At 37.9% G+C, this 21,332-nt stretch overlaps 1 protein-coding gene and 1 pseudogene across 9 annotated transcripts in view; one reads left to right on the top strand and one right to left on the bottom strand.

Moving 5' to 3' along the window:
• The window catches only part of PDE10A (phosphodiesterase 10A), a 577,666-nt gene that overhangs the window by 171,992 nt on the left and 384,342 nt on the right, over nt 1-21,332 (bottom strand). For all 8 annotated transcript variants that reach the window (XM_036122880.2, XM_036122883.2, XM_036122888.2 and 5 more), the window contains one exon: nt 2,115-2,243. In XM_036122880.2, the coding sequence (XP_035978773.1) occupies nt 2,115-2,243 (129 nt within the window). The remainder of the gene's footprint in view (nt 1-2,114; nt 2,244-21,332) is intronic.
• LOC118555036 (26S proteasome regulatory subunit 6A pseudogene) overlaps nt 1-21,332 on the top strand; it is a 747,413-nt pseudogene that overhangs the window by 536,959 nt on the left and 189,122 nt on the right. The window lies entirely within an intron of this gene.

Raw genomic sequence — 21,332 nt, 5'->3', positions numbered from 1 at the left:
TTGAGGAAAACACAATTTTTAAAAAAATAATGAGGAGGGAGCAAGGGAAAAGAAACAAAATGCTTCAACTGACCACTACCTTAATCCATAATTACATAAATGAAATAAAGATATTTAGCTGGCTTTCTGTATTTCAAAGCAAACTGGGCGATGCCATTCACACAAGATTCGTGCTACACCTCGTTCCTACACCCTCTGCAAGCTGCGCTACAGAATCTCACTGAACATAAAGTGGACGTCTTGAGATACATTCTCATGATAAACTCCCTGGGAAGAAGGGGTGACAGGGTCCCAGCAGGCTGCAGTGGTAGAATGAAAGACTCCGGTTTGCACTTGCACTGCAAGCTGCCTGCACCCTTGTGCTGTGTGTGTCCCCACCACCAGCTTGGAAGCCCCAAGTCACACCTCATTCAACCTCTTTTTGTTCCTGATCCCTGCAACCGTCTGTAGCCCTCTGCAGGGCCACCAGCCAGATCATCTCCGTCCAACCGCAAGTTTTTCTTCAGGTATAACTGAGCATTGCTTCAGTTACACTCAGCTATTCTTAATAATCATTTAACTCTTGAGTATATGTACTCAACAGTTTAAGGTATTATTTGATTAACTAATACAGAAAACAGATTTGAAAGATAAGGAATGACACATTCAAATATTTATAAACATCTAAGAGTTAACTATCATTGTAACATTAAAAGAGTATGCAAATTTTTTCATTTTCTAGGACCTATCCTCAGTTTCCTATCTCACAAATATCCTTTATTCTTACACTATATCATGATCCATCATTATATAGCAAGTTGAAATCTGCATCTTTATATGATGTGCCTAAAGCACAATGCAGTCATACTTTTGAAAGTGCCAAACATCTCAAATTGTTTTCAAATGTCTGAGGTTTGTAATAACTGAGATATGCCATTTCAAGCTTTGTTTTTAATATTAAATGTTATGGTTGTTCTGAAAAGAATACATTTCTCTGACGTATTTATATTTCTCTCTCCCTCTCCCTTACCCCTCCTTCTCAATCCATAAACACACACACACACACACTCATGCACGTGTACTTTACTTTAAGTGGGCGCATGGAGCCCAATGAGGGGCTCAAATGCACAACCTTGAGATCAAGACCTGAGCTGAGATCAAGAGTCGGATGTTTAACCAACTGAGCCACCCAGGCACCCATATATGTACTCTAAAATCTAATTTGTGCCTTGATGCCAAAAGCTCTCTTCTGGAAATATTTATCTCTTTAATATAAAAATTATGTCAGAAAATTACAGAAACTTTGAAAATGGAGGAAAATCAGCTCCAAGCAGCATACTAGTACCACAGTTCTAACAGCATAACATTTTATAGTGATCATTTTTAAACTACCGGCATTTTTAAGCTTTACAGCATTTTGTTACACTAAATAAATTACCAGAAAAATAGCATGTATTTTTGTTTTTAACATAAAAGTTCTTCATATAGTTAAAATCATGTAACATAAATTTCTACTATAAGAATATTCATAGAAATAAGAAGTCCTATTTAGCCAAATATAGATTCATTTAAAATTAAAATCATACTAAAATATTCAAATCCAATCAAATCCAATACATTAATACATATTCAACTTGGAGGGAAATTTATTTCACTTCACATCCCCTTCGAGCCCACATTTCTTTTTTTTGTAAATATAACAGCATCTTAAGTTCATGAGTGTGAACAAAACATCTAATGCAAAGTCAAGAGTTCTTTACCTACTGTGTCCATAGAAAAATTGTTTAAAGACTTCTTTTTGTAAAAGGTAATAATATAAATATATTTTTGAAATATAAAGAACATTTGTGTAATCATTAATAACAATCATTAAATAAAATCAAGTCTAATATTGACTTCTGCATTTTTCAATATGGTCATGTCTAAACAAATTTTCAAAAGTTCTTTGCAAGTTTTTTTGAGTCAAGGACCTTATTTATTTCCCCTCATTCTAACTTATTTAATCTTTTTAAACAGAATAAAACTTTTACAGAATTAAAATGCCAATTTTGTCTACTTTATATGTTACTTTCCCGCAGTTTTCTTGTCACTATAAACTAGAAAATAATGCACACTCAATCTGAATAAGATCCTACCTTCTGGTTTGTTGTTTTTCCTCTTCAGCCATTTTTCTACAGTCTCTGCACTAACACTTTCAGATACAAACTCGTCTAACACCTGGGGATGAAGAGAAAGATATGCCTTCACTTTTTCATCTGTCAAACCTGTAAAAGAATTAGAAAGAATAAAATTAACCTAGATGACACCTTCATAAGCATCAAAAATATAGAAAAATGACACATTATGCTAAGATTGATTTAAGATAGAAAATGAATGTAAAGATATATACACATACAATGGAATATTATTCATCCATGAAGAAGACTTAAGTTCAGATATATGTTACAACATGGAGGAACCTTGAAAACAATATGGTAAGTTAAAAAAAGCCAGACACAAGGGATGATTATTGTATGATTCCACTTACATGAAATATCTAGAATAGGCAACTTCATAGAGACAGAGCAGATTAGCAGTTACAGTGAGCTGAGGGAGGGAAGCATGGGGAATTATGACTTAATAGGTACAGAATTCTGTTTTGGGTGAAGGCCAAGTTTTAGAAGTGGACAGAGGTAATGGTTATAGTACATGTTGCGAGTATAATTACTGCCACTGAATTATAGACTTGAAGTGGTTAAAATGGCAAATTTTATGTTATGTATATTTTGCTACTATGAAAAAATAGTAAAAAAGACAAAGGTTAAATCTTTAGCAGTTTTAAACTATAGACACTGTATCACGTGACAGCTGTTTCCCAAGAGCAGATTCCAGTGTTGTCCTGGAGGCGATCGTGCACTTCAACGCTGTAAAGGGAAGCCCTACAGAGCACTTAGACCTTCCTGTAAATAGTTACCATAGCTTTAATTCGCAAGGTAAGTGAAACTCTAGCCAGAGAAGCGAACAGGAGAATATAGTGCTGGTACATTTTAGGTGCTAAAACAATGTTTACTGAATAGATTCTTATCTTTCATTGTTTACAGCACAAATTCTCCTTTCTCTCAGGGGCACTGAATCCAGTGATAAAACTAGTATTCAGCTCAGAGTAATTGACATTTGTCCATTCGTATTCCATGTAAGTAATCAGTTTCACTGAAATATTTTTCAGTCTAATAACAACTGTTAAATATACATAGGATTTTCAAACACAGTACTTCTACACATTTTCATGTTGAACATATAAAATCATGTGTTTCGAAATAGGCACTTCATGTGGGTATGCCAGTCATTAGACAACTCCAAATCACGAACAGGCTATCAATAATTATTACTCCGTGATGGCAATTATTTTTACTGTTATATCCTCTCTGTGAATTATTCAGTAAATTACTACCATCCTTCGGGATAGTCAGGTAAAAAAGGAAGCAGAAAATTGTCCTTTCAGAGGCAGAAAAGAAGAAAAGGAAGCATATCTTTATGACTCCAGGGAACAGGCTGCATGTTCCCACCACCAGACCAGCCACACAATTAACACATGTTAATTAGTTCTGTTGGGGACTAAAGTCACAGCTGTTAGGATTCTTCAAGAGAATGGTAAGTTGAGAAGGCAAATAATTTTTTTCAATGAATCCAGTACTTCCACCATCAATTTAAACTATAGGTAGACAGACATGGATATATAATTATATAGTTGTATTAGATAAAAGAAAAATAAGACCCCCATCTGTGCTCATGTGGCAAAAGACCTCCAGTGATGCAAAATTCAATTTGAGAAATTCTACAAGGTGCTAAAGATAAAAGCCTGAATAAAGTAAGACAGAGCTCTCCTGACAGAGTAAATTACAGTCCTCAGATACAAAAGGCACAGGATATTGAAGTAAACTAATGGCTGATTTGACCTTCAAGAAGATAGACAATGAGAACTTCCCATTCTCTTCAATCATGTCCTTCAGTCTTTCATAGCTGACATTTGATTCCCTCTTAAAACTTCATCACTTTTGTGACACAACACTGTATTGTTCTTATCCTAACTTCTGATTTGCTCCTTACCTCTCCTCTTCCATAATCTATAATGATGACAGCAAAATCTGAATCAAGAATTGTAATATCTTTTTCATCTCCAGTTCTTGGGTATTCTTCCATCTTGCCTCAAAATTAAGTGAGTCATCTCCGTCCCACGTCCTCCCAAAGTGATTTCAACTCTCAGCTTTACTCTCTCTGCTACTGGTACTCTCCATTTTCCCAGAGACCCAGGCTGGAAATATAAAGTCATAACTGACTCATCCCCCTTGTCATCTCATTTCATCTTAGTGCATGATTATACAAGTCCTGCTTGCCATATTACATATCAGATTAAAGGACTTGTGTCTAAAATACACAAAGAACACTTAAAACTCAACAAGAAGATAACCCAATTAAAAATGAGTCAAAGATCTGAACACATGTCATCAAAGATACAGATACGATAAATAAGCATACGAAAAGATGTTCATCTGTCATTAGTGAACTGAAGTTAAAACAAAAATGAGATTCCACTACATGCCTATTAGAATGGCTAATATCCGAAAACTGACTGTCAATTTTGGCAAGGATATGCAGCACCAAAAATTCTCATTCGCTGCTAATAAGAATGCAAAATGGGAGTTACTTTGGAAGACTGTTTGGCAGTTTCTAATAAAGCTAACTATAATCTTACGATATGACCTAGCAATCACACTACTAACTATTTACTCAACTGACTTGAAGACTTATGTCCACACAAAAACCTGCATGTCAATGTTCACAGCAGCTTTACTCATTACTGTACAAAACTGAAAGTACCAAAAATGTCCTGCAGTAGGCAAGGGAATACACAAGTTGTGGGATATCCATACAATTAAGTTATTTAGCAATAAAGAGAAATAAGCTAATGAAGGGCGCCTGGGTGGCTCAGTCTGTTAAGCATCTGCCTTTGGCTCAGGTCATGATCGACTCTCTCTTCCTTTGCCTCTCCCCCCTGCTTGTGGGCGCACACATTCTCTCTCTCTCTCTCTGATAAATAAATAAAAATCTTTTTTAAAAAAGAGAGAAAAGAGCTAACAAGCCATAAAAAACATGGATTAGGCTTAAATGCATATTGCTAAGTGCAAAAAGCGAACATGAAAAGGCTGTATATTGTGTAATTGCAATTACAACATTCTGGAAAAGGCAAAACTACAGCGAGAGAGAGAGAGAGAGTAAAAAGATCATTGGTTGCTAGATGTTCGAGGGGAAGGGATTAAGACTGAATGGCTGAAGCACAGCACATCTTTTATGGTGGTGAAACTATCCCATATGATACTATAATGGTGAGTAAGTGACATTATGTATTTGTCAAAACCCACAGATGTTGTAAAATTTTAAGAAATCATTTAGAAAGTCAGGCTACCCCAGAATGGAAGGCAGGATATGGCACAAGAATCTAAATGTATGACAAATGTATAAAACAACCTTACTGAAGGAGGTGGGGGATAAGGTGCTGACCTGAGTAACTTTAGAAATGAGTGGAATCTGCTCAGTGGGAAGTCTGCTTTTCCCTCTCCCACTCCCCCCGCTTGTTTTTCCTCTCTCACTGTCTCTCTCTCTTTCAAATAAATAAATAAAATCTTAAAAAAAAAAAAAAGAAAGAAAGAAATGAATGGAATCTGTAAGACTAAAAGCAAAAGAAACTCCACGGAATCACTGTACTCTAGTTGATAAAGTTATCTTACGGCAGGTAGAGTTTAACAATTCTCACACCACTATTCATTTATATTGAAACCGAACAATTAAATAAGTAGATGGTGGGAATGAGGCTTCTCAATGGTAGAGTAGGATGTTATAGATGAGCAAAAGGAGTCTAGAGTAATCTATAGGGTAACGGATTAGACTCTGACACGTCAGTAGGAACTCCTATTTAGCTTAATACGGATACAGACGGCTCAGCATGGAAATACTGGTAGATACACTCTGTGTACACTCAGGTCAGCCACGCACACACATGTCCTTGCTCTGTTAGCTGAGAGGACCTACAAGCAACAACATGCCAGGACCAACAAGTATACGTAGCAGCCAGATCTTGGTTTCTAATACCACTCTCCAATAAAAGGAACCACAGCTACTTGGAGAAATGGCTGAGTCTAGGACAAGTACACAAAATATACAAGGTGAACTTGGAGCATCTTGTTTCCATAAAGTAAGGAAGTGCTAAGTGTGTATACATGAAACACACAAAATGAGTGCGTATGTCAAAAGGATATAAAAGTTGATTGAAAGAGCTCCCAATGATTTGCACATGGAACCATTTGAGTAACAAAATAAAGCAGTACTGGATTATAATCCAAACAATAAAATAATATCCATGCTACGCTATGGTCTGAATGTTTGTGTCCTGCCCCTCCAAATTCAAATGTTAAAATCCTAATTCCCAAAAGTGATGGCATTAGTAGGTACGGCCTCTGGGAAATGCTTAAATCATGAGGGTGGAACCCTTACCAAGGGCTTTGGCTCCAGAGATCCCTAGACCCTTTGTGCCATGTGAGGATACAAAAAGTCCGTGACCTAAAAGAAGGCCCTCACCCAACCAAGCAAGTGCAATGACCTTAGATCTCCCACCCTCGGAACGGTGAGAAATAAATGTCTGTTGTTTATAAGCCACCCAGCCTGTGGTATTTTGTTATAGCAGCCTGAATGGACTAAGATAATCCAGGAGTCCACACTGATATAAATAAAGGACTGAATAAATAAACAGAGAAGAACAAATATTCCACTCAGAAGAATTCCAAATAATGTATGTAGATACTCTCCCCACTCCTTGACACTTACTTTGTATAAATTACTCAAAACTAAATTTTTAAAGATCAATTGAGTCATAAATGAGTTATGATGTCTAAGTAAACTTCTAGACTAAAAAAATTAATTAAATCCTGGATTTAAGTATGTAGAAGAGAATGAAATGCCAAATACACCATTTTGGTTGTAAACTCCACTAGAATTCCAAAGAGTATCACATAGCTTTATATCTCAAATGTCTCAAAAGATCTAAGTATAATTTTCTTCCCAAATTACCATTCATATTTCAAGAAAATCACTACCTCCTTCAACAAGAGAATGGTAGGAGGCGGTTTGACCTGGTAATTAAAAGTACAGGCAAAAGTTAGTTTCCTCATCTCACCTACTGACCTGGGCATGAGCCTGGGCAAAGCACCTCATCTCTCTCAGCCTGGCTTCTTATTTGTTTGGGAATGAGACCTGAATGGGAATAGTAACACTATCTATCACAGGGTCATTAGAATAATTCAATAAGGTAATCCATAGACAGCATTTTTACCTGATACATTTAATAATAGTACCAAAATGCCATTTTTTTACCTGTATGAAGCCAATACTTGAATTTGTCTAGAGGCTCAAATCATAGGTTTGTAACTTTCATTTCTTTAAAATTCCAAATTTTCTAAAACTTCCATTTTTTTAAAACCTTTTTAAAAAGGTTTAATTTTTAAGTAATCTCTACACCCAACATGGGGCTCAAACTCACAACCCCAAGATCAAGAGGTGCACGCTCCACCAACTGAGCCAGCCAGGAGCCCCTAAAACTTCCATTTTTATTTTAGCATTTAATGTATGCTCAACATCCTCAGCCATCAAAAGCAATCTCTCTCACTTTTCTTCTAACATGTTATCCACTTTTACTTCCTATTAACATCCAGTTTTGCAAAGAACCTTTGGGCCAATACAGGATCAACCCAGAATAAGATACTGAAATAACAATCATCCACACTCTTGGAAAATAGTACATGTATGGATGACGAAACATGCGTCTTTTGTGTTTGTCTGACTTTGGTTTCATGCTTCCATCGCTTCCCATGGCCTATACATCTTGTTTATGTCAAAAAAAAAAAAACTGACTTAGTTTTTTTGAGAATAAACCCAAGGAAAGCAATAAGGTCAGACCAGAGTTGTCCTTAGCACAGTTGGCCTCCAATGATTAAAAATTTGCCACTAAAAATCCATATAATGAATCATACAGATTCCAAGGTAACATGTACATTTGAAACAATGTATTTTAAAATATTTCATTTCTACTAATAAGCTACATTCTCTTGTCTATGCAACATTTATTTCATTTTCCCACATCTGGCAGGGATGCTGAGGAGCATGGGCTGGGTCAGAGTCGCAGATGACAGAAGGGAAGCACAGGATACTGACAGACTGAATGAGCGGACGGAGGTAGAGACAGTTGGATGAATTTCGTTATTTTCACAATGCCCATTGAAAATGCCATGAAAGGTTACAATCTAAATAAAACCAAAGCAAAACCAGCAGGGTGGTACATGTCATGGGTAGATTTAGCACTGGACCTGAAGGCATGTAAAAAAGGGCAGAAGAAAGACTGATAAATGTTTTTGTAAAGACGATGTGTGTCTAGTAACTGAGCTGACGACCTGTGGAACAGATGATCGACAGCTTCATTTTGACGCTGAGTAACTCTCTTCAAGACACTGACAAACAGATAAAAGCCACAGCAATACCTCCTACTTCAATATCTTATTACTGGACCATAATGAAAAGGATTAGCTCCATTTGTGTTTCAATCCGGGGTAATGCAAAATATCAGCGACAAAATACGACTATCAATGATCATTCACTTTTCATCTTTTTTTTAACCTAGGAAAGTGAGGATGTGAGTTTCTCCCATCTCAGCAGAAATCTCGCAAGCTTTGATAATGTGACACAATGGCACAATACACTACCCTTTTGGTTGCTGCTGTCTGTAACACATATATTCAGTTTTTTTCTGACGGAGACCGTGTGTGTGTGTGTGTGTGTGTGTGTGTACACACATATATATGTATATAAATTTAAACTTTTTGTAAAACCACACAAACGTAATGGGCTCTCATGTCCTCTACACCTGGCTTCAACAATAATCAACTCATAGCCAATATTTTCCATTTGTACCCCCCTACCCCTACCCACTCTCTTCTAATTTTGAAACAATCTCATACATCATTTCAATACATTCATATATGTCAATGTATATTTCTAAAAAACAAAAACTATTTTAACCACAAATGTTAGTGTTACATCCACAGAGAAATTAATTATTAGTTTTAATACCATCAACATCCAAATGTTGAAGTTTCTATTATTCAATGTTTTTTTTAATAGGTTAAATGAACCTAGACCCAGGTAAGGTCTATATGCTGCAGCTGGAGTTGTGTGGTATTTTTCCTAGGTCTTTTTTATCCTATAAGTTCCCCTCCATCTCTTTTGTTTTCCCCATTATAATTTATTATTGAAGAAAACATATCTTTTGTTCTATGCTTTTCTACAGTCTGTATTTTTCTGACGGAATCCCTTTGGTGGTGTTTACCACGTTTATCTGCTCTTTGCATTTCCTGAAGACTGAAATTAGATCTAGAAACCTGAACAAATTGAGGCTGAATCTGGAGGTGGGTAAGCAAGGTTTAAAGTGGTACTGTGTTCTTCTGTCAAAAGGTTTATACCATCTGGCTGTCTCTCTGTTTGTGACATTAGTAGCATCTATGATCCAACAATTACTAATTCATTAGGGCTTAAACAGAGTGGTTTCCTAATTCTGTAATGTCATCTTCATTTATTAGCTGAAATATTACAAAGAGAAACTTCGCTTCATCGACTCTTTGGTCATATAAATAAGACAGAATAAATGCTTAATTTGTTTCCCTTTATTTAGCAGTTTTCAAGTGAGTTGGCTCAGTAGCATTCCCCTGTAGGTGAGCAACTAAAAAAAATTAGTATTGTTATGAAATCACAGATTTGAAAAAATTTGATCTGTTTCTTCAATCGTAATTATAGGCCTAAGTTGGAGATATTGCGGGTTTGGTTCCAGACCACCGCAACAAAGCAAATACTGCAATAAAGTGAATCAAATTATTATTTTTTTTATTTCCCAGTGCATGTAAAAGTTACGTGTACACTACACTGCAGGCTGTTAAGAGTGCAATTAGCGTTATGCCTAAAAACACAAGGTACATACCTTAATTAAAAAATACTTTATTGCTAAAAAATGCTAACCATTATCTGAGCTTTTAGCGAGTCATAACCTTTTTGCTGGTGGAGGGTCTTCTTTGCCTTGACGTTGATGGCTCCTGACTGATCAGAGTGGTGGTTGCTGAAGGCTAGGGTGGTTGTGTCAAGTTTTTAAAAATAAGACAACAATGAAGTTTGCCACACTGACGGACTCTTCCTTTCACAGATGATTTTTCTGCAGTACACAATTCTGTTTAATAGCAACCTACCCACAGAAGTACTTCTTTCAAAATGTGAGCCAATCCTCTCAAACCCTGCTGGTGCTTTATCAACTAAGTTGATATCATATTCTAAGTTCGTTGTTGTCATTTCAACAATCTTCACAGCATCTTCACCAGGAACAGATTCAATCTTCAGAAACAACATTCCTTGCTCATCCATAAGAAGCAATTCCTCATCCATTAAAGTTTGATCATGAGATGGGAGCAGTTCAGTCCCATCTTCAGGCTTCTCTTCCAATCCTAGTTTTCTTCCTGTTTCCACCACATCTGCGGTTACCTCCTCTCAAAGTCATCCAAAAGGGTTAGAATCAACTTCTTCCAAACTCCTGTTAATGTTGATATTTTGGCCTCTTCTTGTGAAACACAAATATTCTTAACGGCACCTAGAATGGTGAATCCTTTATACAGGGTTTTTGATTTACTTTGCTCACATCCATCAGAGGAATCACTATGTCAAGTATAGCTTAGGGAATGTATTTCTTAAATAATTAAGACTTGAAAGTCAAAATCACTCCTTGATCCATGGGCTGCAGAATAGACGTTGTGTGAGCAGGCATGAAAACAATATTAATCTTGTAATACATCTCCATCAGAGCGTTTGGGTGACCAGGTACATTATCAATGAGAAGTAATATTTAAAAAAAAAAAAACAAAACAACTTTTTTCTCTGAGCAGGAGATCTCAACAGTGGGCGTAAAATACTCAGTAAACCATGTTGTAAACAGATGTGCTGTCATCCAGGTTTTGTTCTTCCCTTTATAGAACACAGGCAAAGTAGATTTAGCACAATTCTGAAGGGCCACATTGATGAGGGAAAAAAAGCAGAAAATGTTCACCTATAGCCCAGAAGGCTGACCTGTAGCCTGTGGAGTTCCTATAAGGATCAAATACCCGCTGGTTGCTACATTCTTAAAGGGTCTCATGACTGCCTGTAAATCTCACCGACAGTTAATATCCAACCGAACGACAGGCACCAGAGAAATCTTGTGAAAGTTGTTTTACAAATAGAAATCTGAAGACATTCATGATCCAATAATCCCTGCACATCCCCTCCTGCTGAGCACTAAGCATATAACCACCAGCTTCATACAGCAAAAGTGCAACTCCTTCTGCCCACGGGTCCTGTCCTCACGCTACTCAAATAAACTTACTAAGCTGCACTGTAAAAGGTCTCAAGAATTCTGTCCTGACCGTGGCGCTCAACAATACCACTATGATTTTGGAACAGCAAATGAGCACTGACTTCAACTTAAAATCACCAGCTTCATTAGACCCTAACAAGAGAGCCTGCTTTCCCTTTGAAGCTTTTAAGCCAGGCACTGACTTCTCTCAGCGATGGTTGTCCAAGATGGCATCTTCTTCTAGGTGGTTTCACTTACATTGAACGTCTGTTGCCTAAGGTAGCCGCCGTCATTAATTACCCCAGCAGGGTCTTCTGGAGGACATGCTGCAGCTTCTCCACCAGCAGGTGCGGCTTCACCCTGCACTTTGACGTCATGGAGACGGCTTCTTCCTTAAGCCTCCTGAACCCACACAGCGGCCAGCTTCACTGCCAGCCTCACTTTTCTTCTGCGGCCTCCTCGCCCCTCCCAGCCTTCACAGAAGTGAAAAGAATTAAGGCCTTGCTCTGGACTGGCTTTGGCCTAAGGGAATGTTGTGACTAATTTGATCTATCCAGACTACTAGAACTTTTCTCCGTATCAGCAATAACGCTGTTTCACTTTCTTATCATTTGCATGTTTACTGGAGTAGCACTTTTAATTTCATTCAAGAACTTTTCTTCTGATTTCACAACTTGGCCAACTGGTGCAAGAGGCCTAGCTTTTGGCCCATCTTGGCTTTCAACCTGCCTTCCTCAGGAAGCTTAATTGTTTCTACCTTTTGATTTCAAGTGAGAGACATGTGCCTCTTCCTTTCACTTGAGCATTTGGAGGCCTCTGTAGGATTATTAACTGGCCTGATTTCAGTATTGCTGTGTTTCAGGAAATAGGGAGGCCCAAAGAGAGGGAAAGAGAAAGGCAACAGCTGGTCAGTGAAGCAGTCAGAAAACACACATTTATCAAGTAAGTTTGCCATTTCGTATGGGTGCAGTTCATGGTGCTCCTAAACAATTACAACAGTATCATCACAGGTCACCATAACAAATATAATAATATGGAAAAAGTTTGAAATACTGCAAGAATTACCAAAATGTGACACAGAGACATGAAGTGAGCAAATGCTGTTGGAAAAATGGTGCCAGTAAAACTTGCTCGATGGGAGGTTGCTGCAAACCTTCACTTTGTAAAACAAACAAATGCATTATCTGTGAAGTGCAATAAAGTGAAGGACAATAAAATGAGGTGTGCCCGAAAATAAATTATAATCATCAGACTCTAAAAAAGGAAGATGAGCAGAGACAAATTATTGGATTAATTTTCTATTGGCCATAGAAGCAATAATTACGGTGGGTGGGAACAAAGATACAAGCCTAAACACTCACCTCTTAAAGCCAAATTGCCCTTGCTTCTGACCCTTTTTCCTGCCTGATCTTAATATTCCATAACGGGACCACCACCAACTAGTGTTACCTTCCAATCTGGAATAATTTTAACTCAAATTATAAACTGAAAAACCTGACTGCTCAATCTGAAGCTATGACAAGAAGGTGGGAAGACATCTTTGGAGCAGAAATGGCCTGAGCCATGGGCTAGCCCGGAAAAGAAGTTTAATCTGAGACTCCACTTTCCCCTGTGCATCTGTCCTTCATTTCCTCAAATGTGCCAAGCCCTGTCCCCATCCATGGACCTTGCTGCTGTTTGCCCCGACTCTTCCCCACTCTTCCCTTGGCTGAGTGAGACATTCAGCCAATTTAAAAACACCTGGCCCACTAAGCACATGTTCTATATTCACTGCCCTGTCCCATTATCCTCTCATTTAGTCTACTCTTACTCTCCAAATGCCATGGTGACATCTTCCATTTAGTTAGTGTCATCTTATCAAACTTCAGCCTCTGCAAGGAGACTACAAGCCCCATGCGGCAGTAACAATCTTCCACCCCTGTCCGTGTAGCACAGTCCCTGGCTCTGTGCAGAGAAGACCTAACACGGGCCTGAGACTGCTCTCCCCCGAGAGGCTGCTTGCTTGCAAGGCTGGTCCTTGGCTGGCATCTGGGAACTCAACTCTGAAGTGGTCCAGTGGCCCCTGCACTAGGCTGCTTGTGCATATGGTGTGGTTTATGCCAAACACCCGCTTTCTTTCTAGAAGTCTGCAGTTTGGGACAGTGACAGGCAGAGGGTGCCTGTGTAACCAGCCGCAGTAAAAACACGGTAGTATGAAGTCTCTAATGAGATTTCCTGGGAGACAGCACTTCCAACGTGTTGTCACAATTGTTGCTGGAGGAATTAAGAGCTTCCTGTGTGGCTTCACTGAGAGACGACTATCGGATGTATGTGCCAGGTCCCCCTGGTCTTTGCCTCATGTGCCTTTCCCTTTGCCGATTTTGCATTGCCTCCTCTTTTGCTGTAAGAAATCTTAACCAAGGGTATGACTATATGCTGTGTCCTGGAGTCTTCCCAGCAAATCACCAAACTTTAAATTAGTCTTGCAAACCCCCAACACGGGACCTTCATCATTAGATGAATTAATCAGTGAGTCAGTCTTTGTCTAAACGTGATTTCATAGATAAGTAGATTTGTTGCTGGACAATGCCCAGTCCTGCATGATTGCAGATGGATGCATCCAAGTTGGAAAGCAAGTGTCCAAGCAAAAGACTCCTCCTCTCGGTAGCCCACTGCTCCTATTCAAATTCCCAATCTTCCTTGAGATGAGATGGGATTTATTTCTTTCTCTAACACTACCTTCATGTTTCTTTTTCCATCCAAACAGTTTAATGTCTATATTGTTTCCTGAAAAATTAGAATTTCTTTACATTTTGAATATGCTTTCCTAATTCTGACATCCTTCAATCCACCTATAATATAGCACCAGTTCCAGAAATATACCCTTGTGCATAGTACAACATGGAACACTTTACATCAAAGTTGTTCTCCCTAATGTGCTGGAAGACATGAGTTTACAAACATAAGGCTTTATTAGTACCTTCTTCTAATCATTTATCCAAAAACGGAAGGGATTAATGGGCTCTAAAGGTAATTTCTTTTTTGGCTTCTTTATGTAAAAAGGCGAAGTCCTTTCTATGCAATAAATGGAGGTTATCACGTGACAGATATAAATGGTTTTTAATATCATTAAAATGGCTCCAAAGTTGTAACAAAAACAAAGAGATAAGATGCTTCTTTGTGGAGCGCCTGAGTGGCTCAGTTGGTTAAGCGACTGCCTTTGGCTCAGGTCATGATCCTGGAGTCCCTGGATCAAGTCCCTCATGGGACTCCCTGCTCAGCAGGGAGTCTGCTCCTCCCTCTCACCCTCCCACCCTCCTGTGCTCGCTCTCTCTCATTCTCTCTCTCTTAAATAAATAAATAAATAAATAAAATCTTTTTTTTTTTTTTCCTTTAAAAAAAAAGATGCTTCTTTGGATTTTTGTCAAGTCCACAGCCAATGATACCACTATTTTCAATCAAGGAGGAAAAACAGGTAGGAAATTAATGCCTTATTATTTTTCATGGAAACAGAAAAACAATCCTAAAATTCATGTGGACCCACAAAAGATCCCAAACAAGCCTAAGGGAATCCTGAGAAAGTACAATGACTGATTTCAAACTTTACTGCAAAGCTACAGTAATCAAAACAGTATGGTACTTGCATTAAAACAGATACAGACCAATGGAACAGAATCGAGAGCCCAGAAATAAACCCCCACATATACAGTCAGTTAATAATTGACAAGGGAGCCTTATATTAAGACTCAATGACAAGATAGTCTCTTCAATAAATAGTGCTGGGAAAACTGAAGAACCACATACGGAAGAATAAAACTAGACCCTTACTTTACACAACTAACAAAAATTAACTCAAAATGGATTAGAGAGTTAAGACCTGAAACCATAAAACTCCTAGAAGAAAACATATGGAAAAAGCTCCTTGATGTTGGTCTTGGCAATGGTTTTTTTTTGGATAGTACACCAAAAGCACAAGCAACAAAAGCAAAAATAAACAAGTAGGACTACATCAAGCCAAAAAGTTTCTGCACATCAAAAGAAACAATCAGCAAAATAAAAAGACAACCTATAGAAAGAGAGAAAATATTTGCCAACTAGTTGATAAGGGATTAATGTCCAAAATATATAAGGAATTCACACAACTCAAAAGCAAAAAATAAATAAATAAACAATCCAATTAAAAAATGAGTAAAGGACTTGAATAGATATTTTTCTAAAGAACATATAAAACTGGTAGTCAGATACATGAAAAGAAGCTCAGAGAAAGACAAATACCATAGGATTTCACTCATATGTGGAATTTAAGTAACAGACAAAGAAAAAAAACCAAGACAAACAAAAAAACAGACTCCTAAATACAGAGAACAAACTGGTGGAGGGGATGGGGGATTAAGGGGATTAAGAGAACACTTACGGTGATGAGCACTGAGAAATGTATAGAATTGTTGAATCACTATACTGTACACCTGAAACTAATAACACTGTATATTAATTATACTTAAATTTAAAAAAAAAAAGGATGCTCAACATCACTAAATCATCAGGGAAATGCAAATCAAAATCACAATGAGATGTCACCACATACATGTTAGAATGACTATCATCAAAACAAGAAATAACAAGTGTTGGCATTTTTGTGGGAAAAAAAAAGGAACCCTCGTGCACTGTTGGTGGGAATGTAAATTGATGCAACCACTATGGAAAACACGATGGAGGTTCTTAGCGTGATCCAGCAATCCTACTTCTGGGTATATATCCGAAGGAAATTAAATCACTATCCTGAAGATATATGCACCCCCCATGTTCACTGCAGCATTATTCACAACAGCCAAGACATGGAAACAACCTAAGTGTCCATCAACAGATGAATGAATCAAGATGTGCTGTATACACGCATGCACATACATACACACACACACAGAGGAATATTATTCAGCCATTAAAAAAAGGAAATCTTGCCTTTTGTGACAACATAAGTGGACCTTGAGGACCTTATGCTAACTTAAATAAGTCAGACAGAGAAAGACAAATACTATATGATGTCATTTATATGTAGAATCTAAAAAAGCCAAACTCGAAGAAATAGAGAATAGAATGGTGGTTGCCAGAAATTGCGGGGAGGGGAGATGCTGGTCAGAGTACAAACTTCTAGTTATAAGATGAATAAATTCTGGGAATCTAATATACAGCCTAGGGACTATAATTAACAATACTGTATTATACACTTGCAAGTTAAGAGTGTAAGATCTTAAAAGTTATCACCACACACAAAAAAGGTGGGCGATGGCGGTGTTAACTAACCTTTTTGTGGTAATCATTTCTCAATATATGCATGTATGAAATCATCAAGTTGTACACTCACAATTACACGTAAGTCAGTATCTCAATAAAGTTGAAAAAAATTTTAATGCCTTATAATAATTACCCCTGCCTTTTATCTATCTCACCTAAATAATTTCTTCCCACCCAAGTACATTCCCACTGAAAGAAGATTTGTCTATGACTTAAAAAGAGGTCATTTAATGAACCTTGACTGAATATACTGCCAGGATTCTGACCTACATAAATGATTATTTATTCCACATGAATTAACAGGTGAGGGGTACTTTGGTTGCAGAGAAGACATTGTTTCTAACATTCGTAATTTGCATTTATCAGAAGGCAAATCCCACAGTGCTATATTTCTAAGCCAAAATAAAATTAGGTATGTGTTTTCCCTTGGCTGAGAACATCAATGAACATTTCTTTAACTGAGAAAGCCAAATAAAAACCTAAGCTGCTCAAAATGATAAGGATGAAAACAATGATTTTTCAAGTAGAACTAAAAGAATTAGCTTAAGTACACCACAGTTCACCCTTTCCATGACTCAGAAAACTATACCTCCAAAGTAAAGTATAAAATGGAAGGTTATGCAGTATAAAGGATTTAAGACTCTCACCTCTTTAACTCAAATGCAGTTGTAAACCCAAAGTAACCTGGTGGGAGACAGCACGTCCCGGTTCTCCAGGTTCTAAGTTAGCAGACGCAAGCTCAAATACAGGCTATGTTCTTTAAGAAAGTCACTTACCCCTTTAAGCCTCCTTGGCCTCACAAACAAAAGACTGGGGCCAATGACAGTACTACCCCATAGGGGATAGGGGTACAAGGATATTTAAAGGAGTACATGCAAGCATCTGCACGCATACTACGTGACTGCAAATTAATTACTTAATAACATCCATCCAAAATAGTAAGCACTTTTATATCAAGAAATACTAGGATTGGGGCGCCCGGGTGGCTCAGTCATTAAGCGTCTACCTTCGGCTCAGGTCATGATCCCAGGGTCCTGGGATCGAGCCCCGCATTGGGCTCCCTGCTCGGCGGGAAGCCTGCTTCTCCCTCTCCCACTCCCCCCTGCTTGTGTTCCCTCTCTCGCTGTCTCTCTCTGTCAAATAAATAAGTAAAATCTTAAAAAAAAAAATACTAGGATTTAAGATTTTGACAGAAATCCAATCATGCTGTTTAAATGTAATCTGACTTTACAAAACCTGTATTTACCTATATTTAGCAAATAATTCATCTGGGTGTTATTTCAGAAATAGTAATATTTTAGATATAACCATGAGTGTTTAAATTGAGAATAACAAACTGCCTAGCTAACCACCATATTAACAAGACTATGTACTTGACCACTCACCACAGAGGAACCCAGGCAGGTCTAAATTTAATAGCTTCCAGGCAGGACCACACAGGGATGGGTGCCAAAGGCTGGATGAAGTCAGTTAGCTACTGCAAAGGGCCAGAGGAATGTGGAGCTCAAGGCACATATCTAACGACACTCCACAGAGTGCAGAGGGTGAAGTCTGCAGAAGGCAAACCTCTGTATGAACTCGAGAGCTGTCTTGAAGAAGTAATCAGTGAATGAGAAGATGGGTAAAAACAGGAAAGGCGTAAGCAGCCTAGAAGTAAAGACAGAAGTCGGGCGCCTGGGTGGCTCAGTTGGTTAAGCGACTGCCTTCGGCTCAGGTCATGATCCTGGAGTCCCAGGATCGAGTCCCGCATCAGGCTCCCTGCTCAGCAGGGAGTCTGCTTCTCCCTCTGACCCTCCCCCCTCTCATGCTCTCTCTCTATCTCATTCTCTCTCTCAAATAAATAAATAAAATCTTAAAAAAAAAAAAAAAAAAGAAGTAAAGACAGAAGTAATCCAAGAAAGTTCAAGGTTTTGGCCTTGAAGACAGCTGAGACGGATGAAACTTTTGTGGATTATGGTGACATGGCTGAAGTGGTTCGAGAGTTAGGATGGTTGATCTGGATTAAAGGCACAAGGACTGAGTAGCCACAGACTTTGAAAAGTAGCAGGTAGATTCAGTGTTATTAACGTGATCCACATGGTAACATTAACCAAATGACTGAAATCAAACTCTGCCCCTGAAAGTGAAAGTGGTTTCTCAAATGTTGGACAATAGCCACTGAATACAGATAAGCCTAATGCCAAATAAATATACTCTGCACCTTAGCCACAAAACATACAATGAATCCGTGGACAGACATTTCAGCTACCAAAGGGCAAGTACAACATTTAAAGTAATAACAACAAGAAAAATTTTAAATCTACTACTATACATCAATGTTACTAAGTAAGTCATTTGATAAAATGTTAAAAAAAAAACTAGTGATAAATACTGCCATAGAAATAAACCTTCTAGTAGTATACAATGTTTTAAGAAGGCTTTAAAAAATACTTCATAAAGGAAAGAAAATAGGGTTCACATGATGCAACAATGTGGCGAAATAGAAAGAATAGAAAAATGGACAAAAGAGAAACACACAGAAAGAGACTAATGTACGAAATACACAGACAGACTTTCAATCAATAAGCTCAGTGTTCAGTGTTTCACAACCAGGATTTAGATAACACAAGCAGGGTAACAACAGTCATTTCTTATGGCCATTTAATACCCTGGTGATATGTTCTTTTAGTATTCACATCAGCATTTTTATTTATCCAAGTTTAAAAGAATCATACCCTAAAAGTGAAAGTATACAAACCCCGTATGTTAGGGATTTCTATAAACCATTCCTTTTCACTTATCTTAAAAAGTCATGTACTCTTATACAAATTTGAAATGAAGAAAATGAAAGAATAGACAGTATTTTTCCTTCCTTATTAGAAAACATACCTTCTTAAAAATTTTTATTGTAAGTTGATCCAGAAACTGTATTTTTCTAGACTTCCTCTATAAAAATATATTAATCACTATTTTACACTTCTGCATTCAATGTAATTCATTAAAAAATAGTATCGAAGTCTTACTAAATCAGGTATTATACTGTGTTTTAGGATGAATCAAGGAACTTAAAAAAAAGCAGGAAGATGAGCAGTCAGACAGATAACCATGCTGCAAGGTTGATAAAGTACATCAACTGAATACAAAATGTGTCTAACGCTATTAATTCTAAACACTGAGGTCCATTTATTCACTCAGGAAATGTATATTGAATGCCTACTAAGAACAAAGCATAATCCTGTGGTTGATATACAATAAATAATATCCTTAAGCTTATGGAGTTTTAAAATTCTCTTTTATACTAATAAGGCTAGCCAACAAGAATGAGTGACAAATTTAAAAAGACAAAGAAGGACTAGGAAACATCAAAGACGACTCCACCATTTCTAGCTTAGGTAACTGACAATGACGTGAACCACAGGAGGTAATGAACAATTCACGGAAAAGAAAGTGGTTTTGGTTTGAGATCTGTGGAACTGCAGTTGCCTACGAGATTATCTATATGGTGATGTCTTGAGTAGGAAATATAAATCTGTAGCCCAAAAGAAAGCAGGGACTAAGAGGTGTATAGTGGGAAGTCATCGTATTGATAACAGATTTACAGATGAATTAGATTTCCCAGGAATACTGCACTGCATCCTAGATGGCAAAAGAAAATGTTAATTTCCATCTTTGCCCTATGCTATTTTTTAAAATCATGGGAGAAAATTGTAGTATACACTGTCTCATTAAAAAGATTACGCCATTCTACATGAACAGACACTTCTCCAAATAAGACACCCAGATGGCCAAAAGACACATGAAAAGATGCTCAACATCACTCATCATCAGGGAAACACAAATCAAAACCACAATGAGATATCACCTCACACCTGTCAGAAAGATTAACATCAAAAACACAAGAGGGGCGCCTGGGTGGCTCAGCTGGTTAAGCAACTGACTCTTGAGCTCAGGTCATAATCTCAGAGTCCTGGGATGGAGCCCTGTGTCAGGCTCCATGCTCACTGGGGAGTCTGCTTGAGGATTCTCTCTCCCCTGTTCCTCTGCCCCTCCCACCTCACTCTGTCTCTCTCCAAAAAATTAAAAACACACACAAGAAACAGTGAGTGTTGGCAAAGATGTGGAGAAAAAGGAACCCTCATAACCTGTTGGTGGGAACGCAAACCGGTGCAGCCACTGTGGAAAACAGTATGGAGGCTCCTCAAAAAATTAAAAATAGAACTACCCTATGATCCAGTAATTCCACTACTGGGTATTTACCCAAAGATTATGAGAACACTAATTCAAAAAGATATAGGCACCCCTATGTTTATTGCAGTATTATTTACAATAGCCAAATTATGGAAGCAACCCAAGATGAACGGATAAAGAAGATGTGGGGGGTGCCTGGGTGGCTCAGTCGGTTAAGTATCTGCCTTCAGCTCAGGTCATGATCTCAGGGTCCTGGGATCGAGCTCCACATTGGACTCCCTGCTCAGCGGGGAGTCTGCTTCTCCCTCTCCCTCTGCCTACCGCTCCCCCTGCTTGTGCTCTCTCACACTCTCTCTCTCAAATAAATAAATAAAATAAAATAATAAATAAATAAAAGATGGGGTATGTATACACACAAACACACACACACACACTGGAATATTACTAAACCACAAAAAAGAATGAG

This window comes from Halichoerus grypus, chromosome 9 (assembly GCF_964656455.1).
Source record: "Halichoerus grypus chromosome 9, mHalGry1.hap1.1, whole genome shotgun sequence".
Taxonomy (NCBI): Eukaryota; Metazoa; Chordata; class Mammalia; order Carnivora; family Phocidae; genus Halichoerus; species Halichoerus grypus.
Note: the sequence above shows the minus strand (reverse complement) of the source record. Positions and strands in the feature narration are given on the sequence as shown.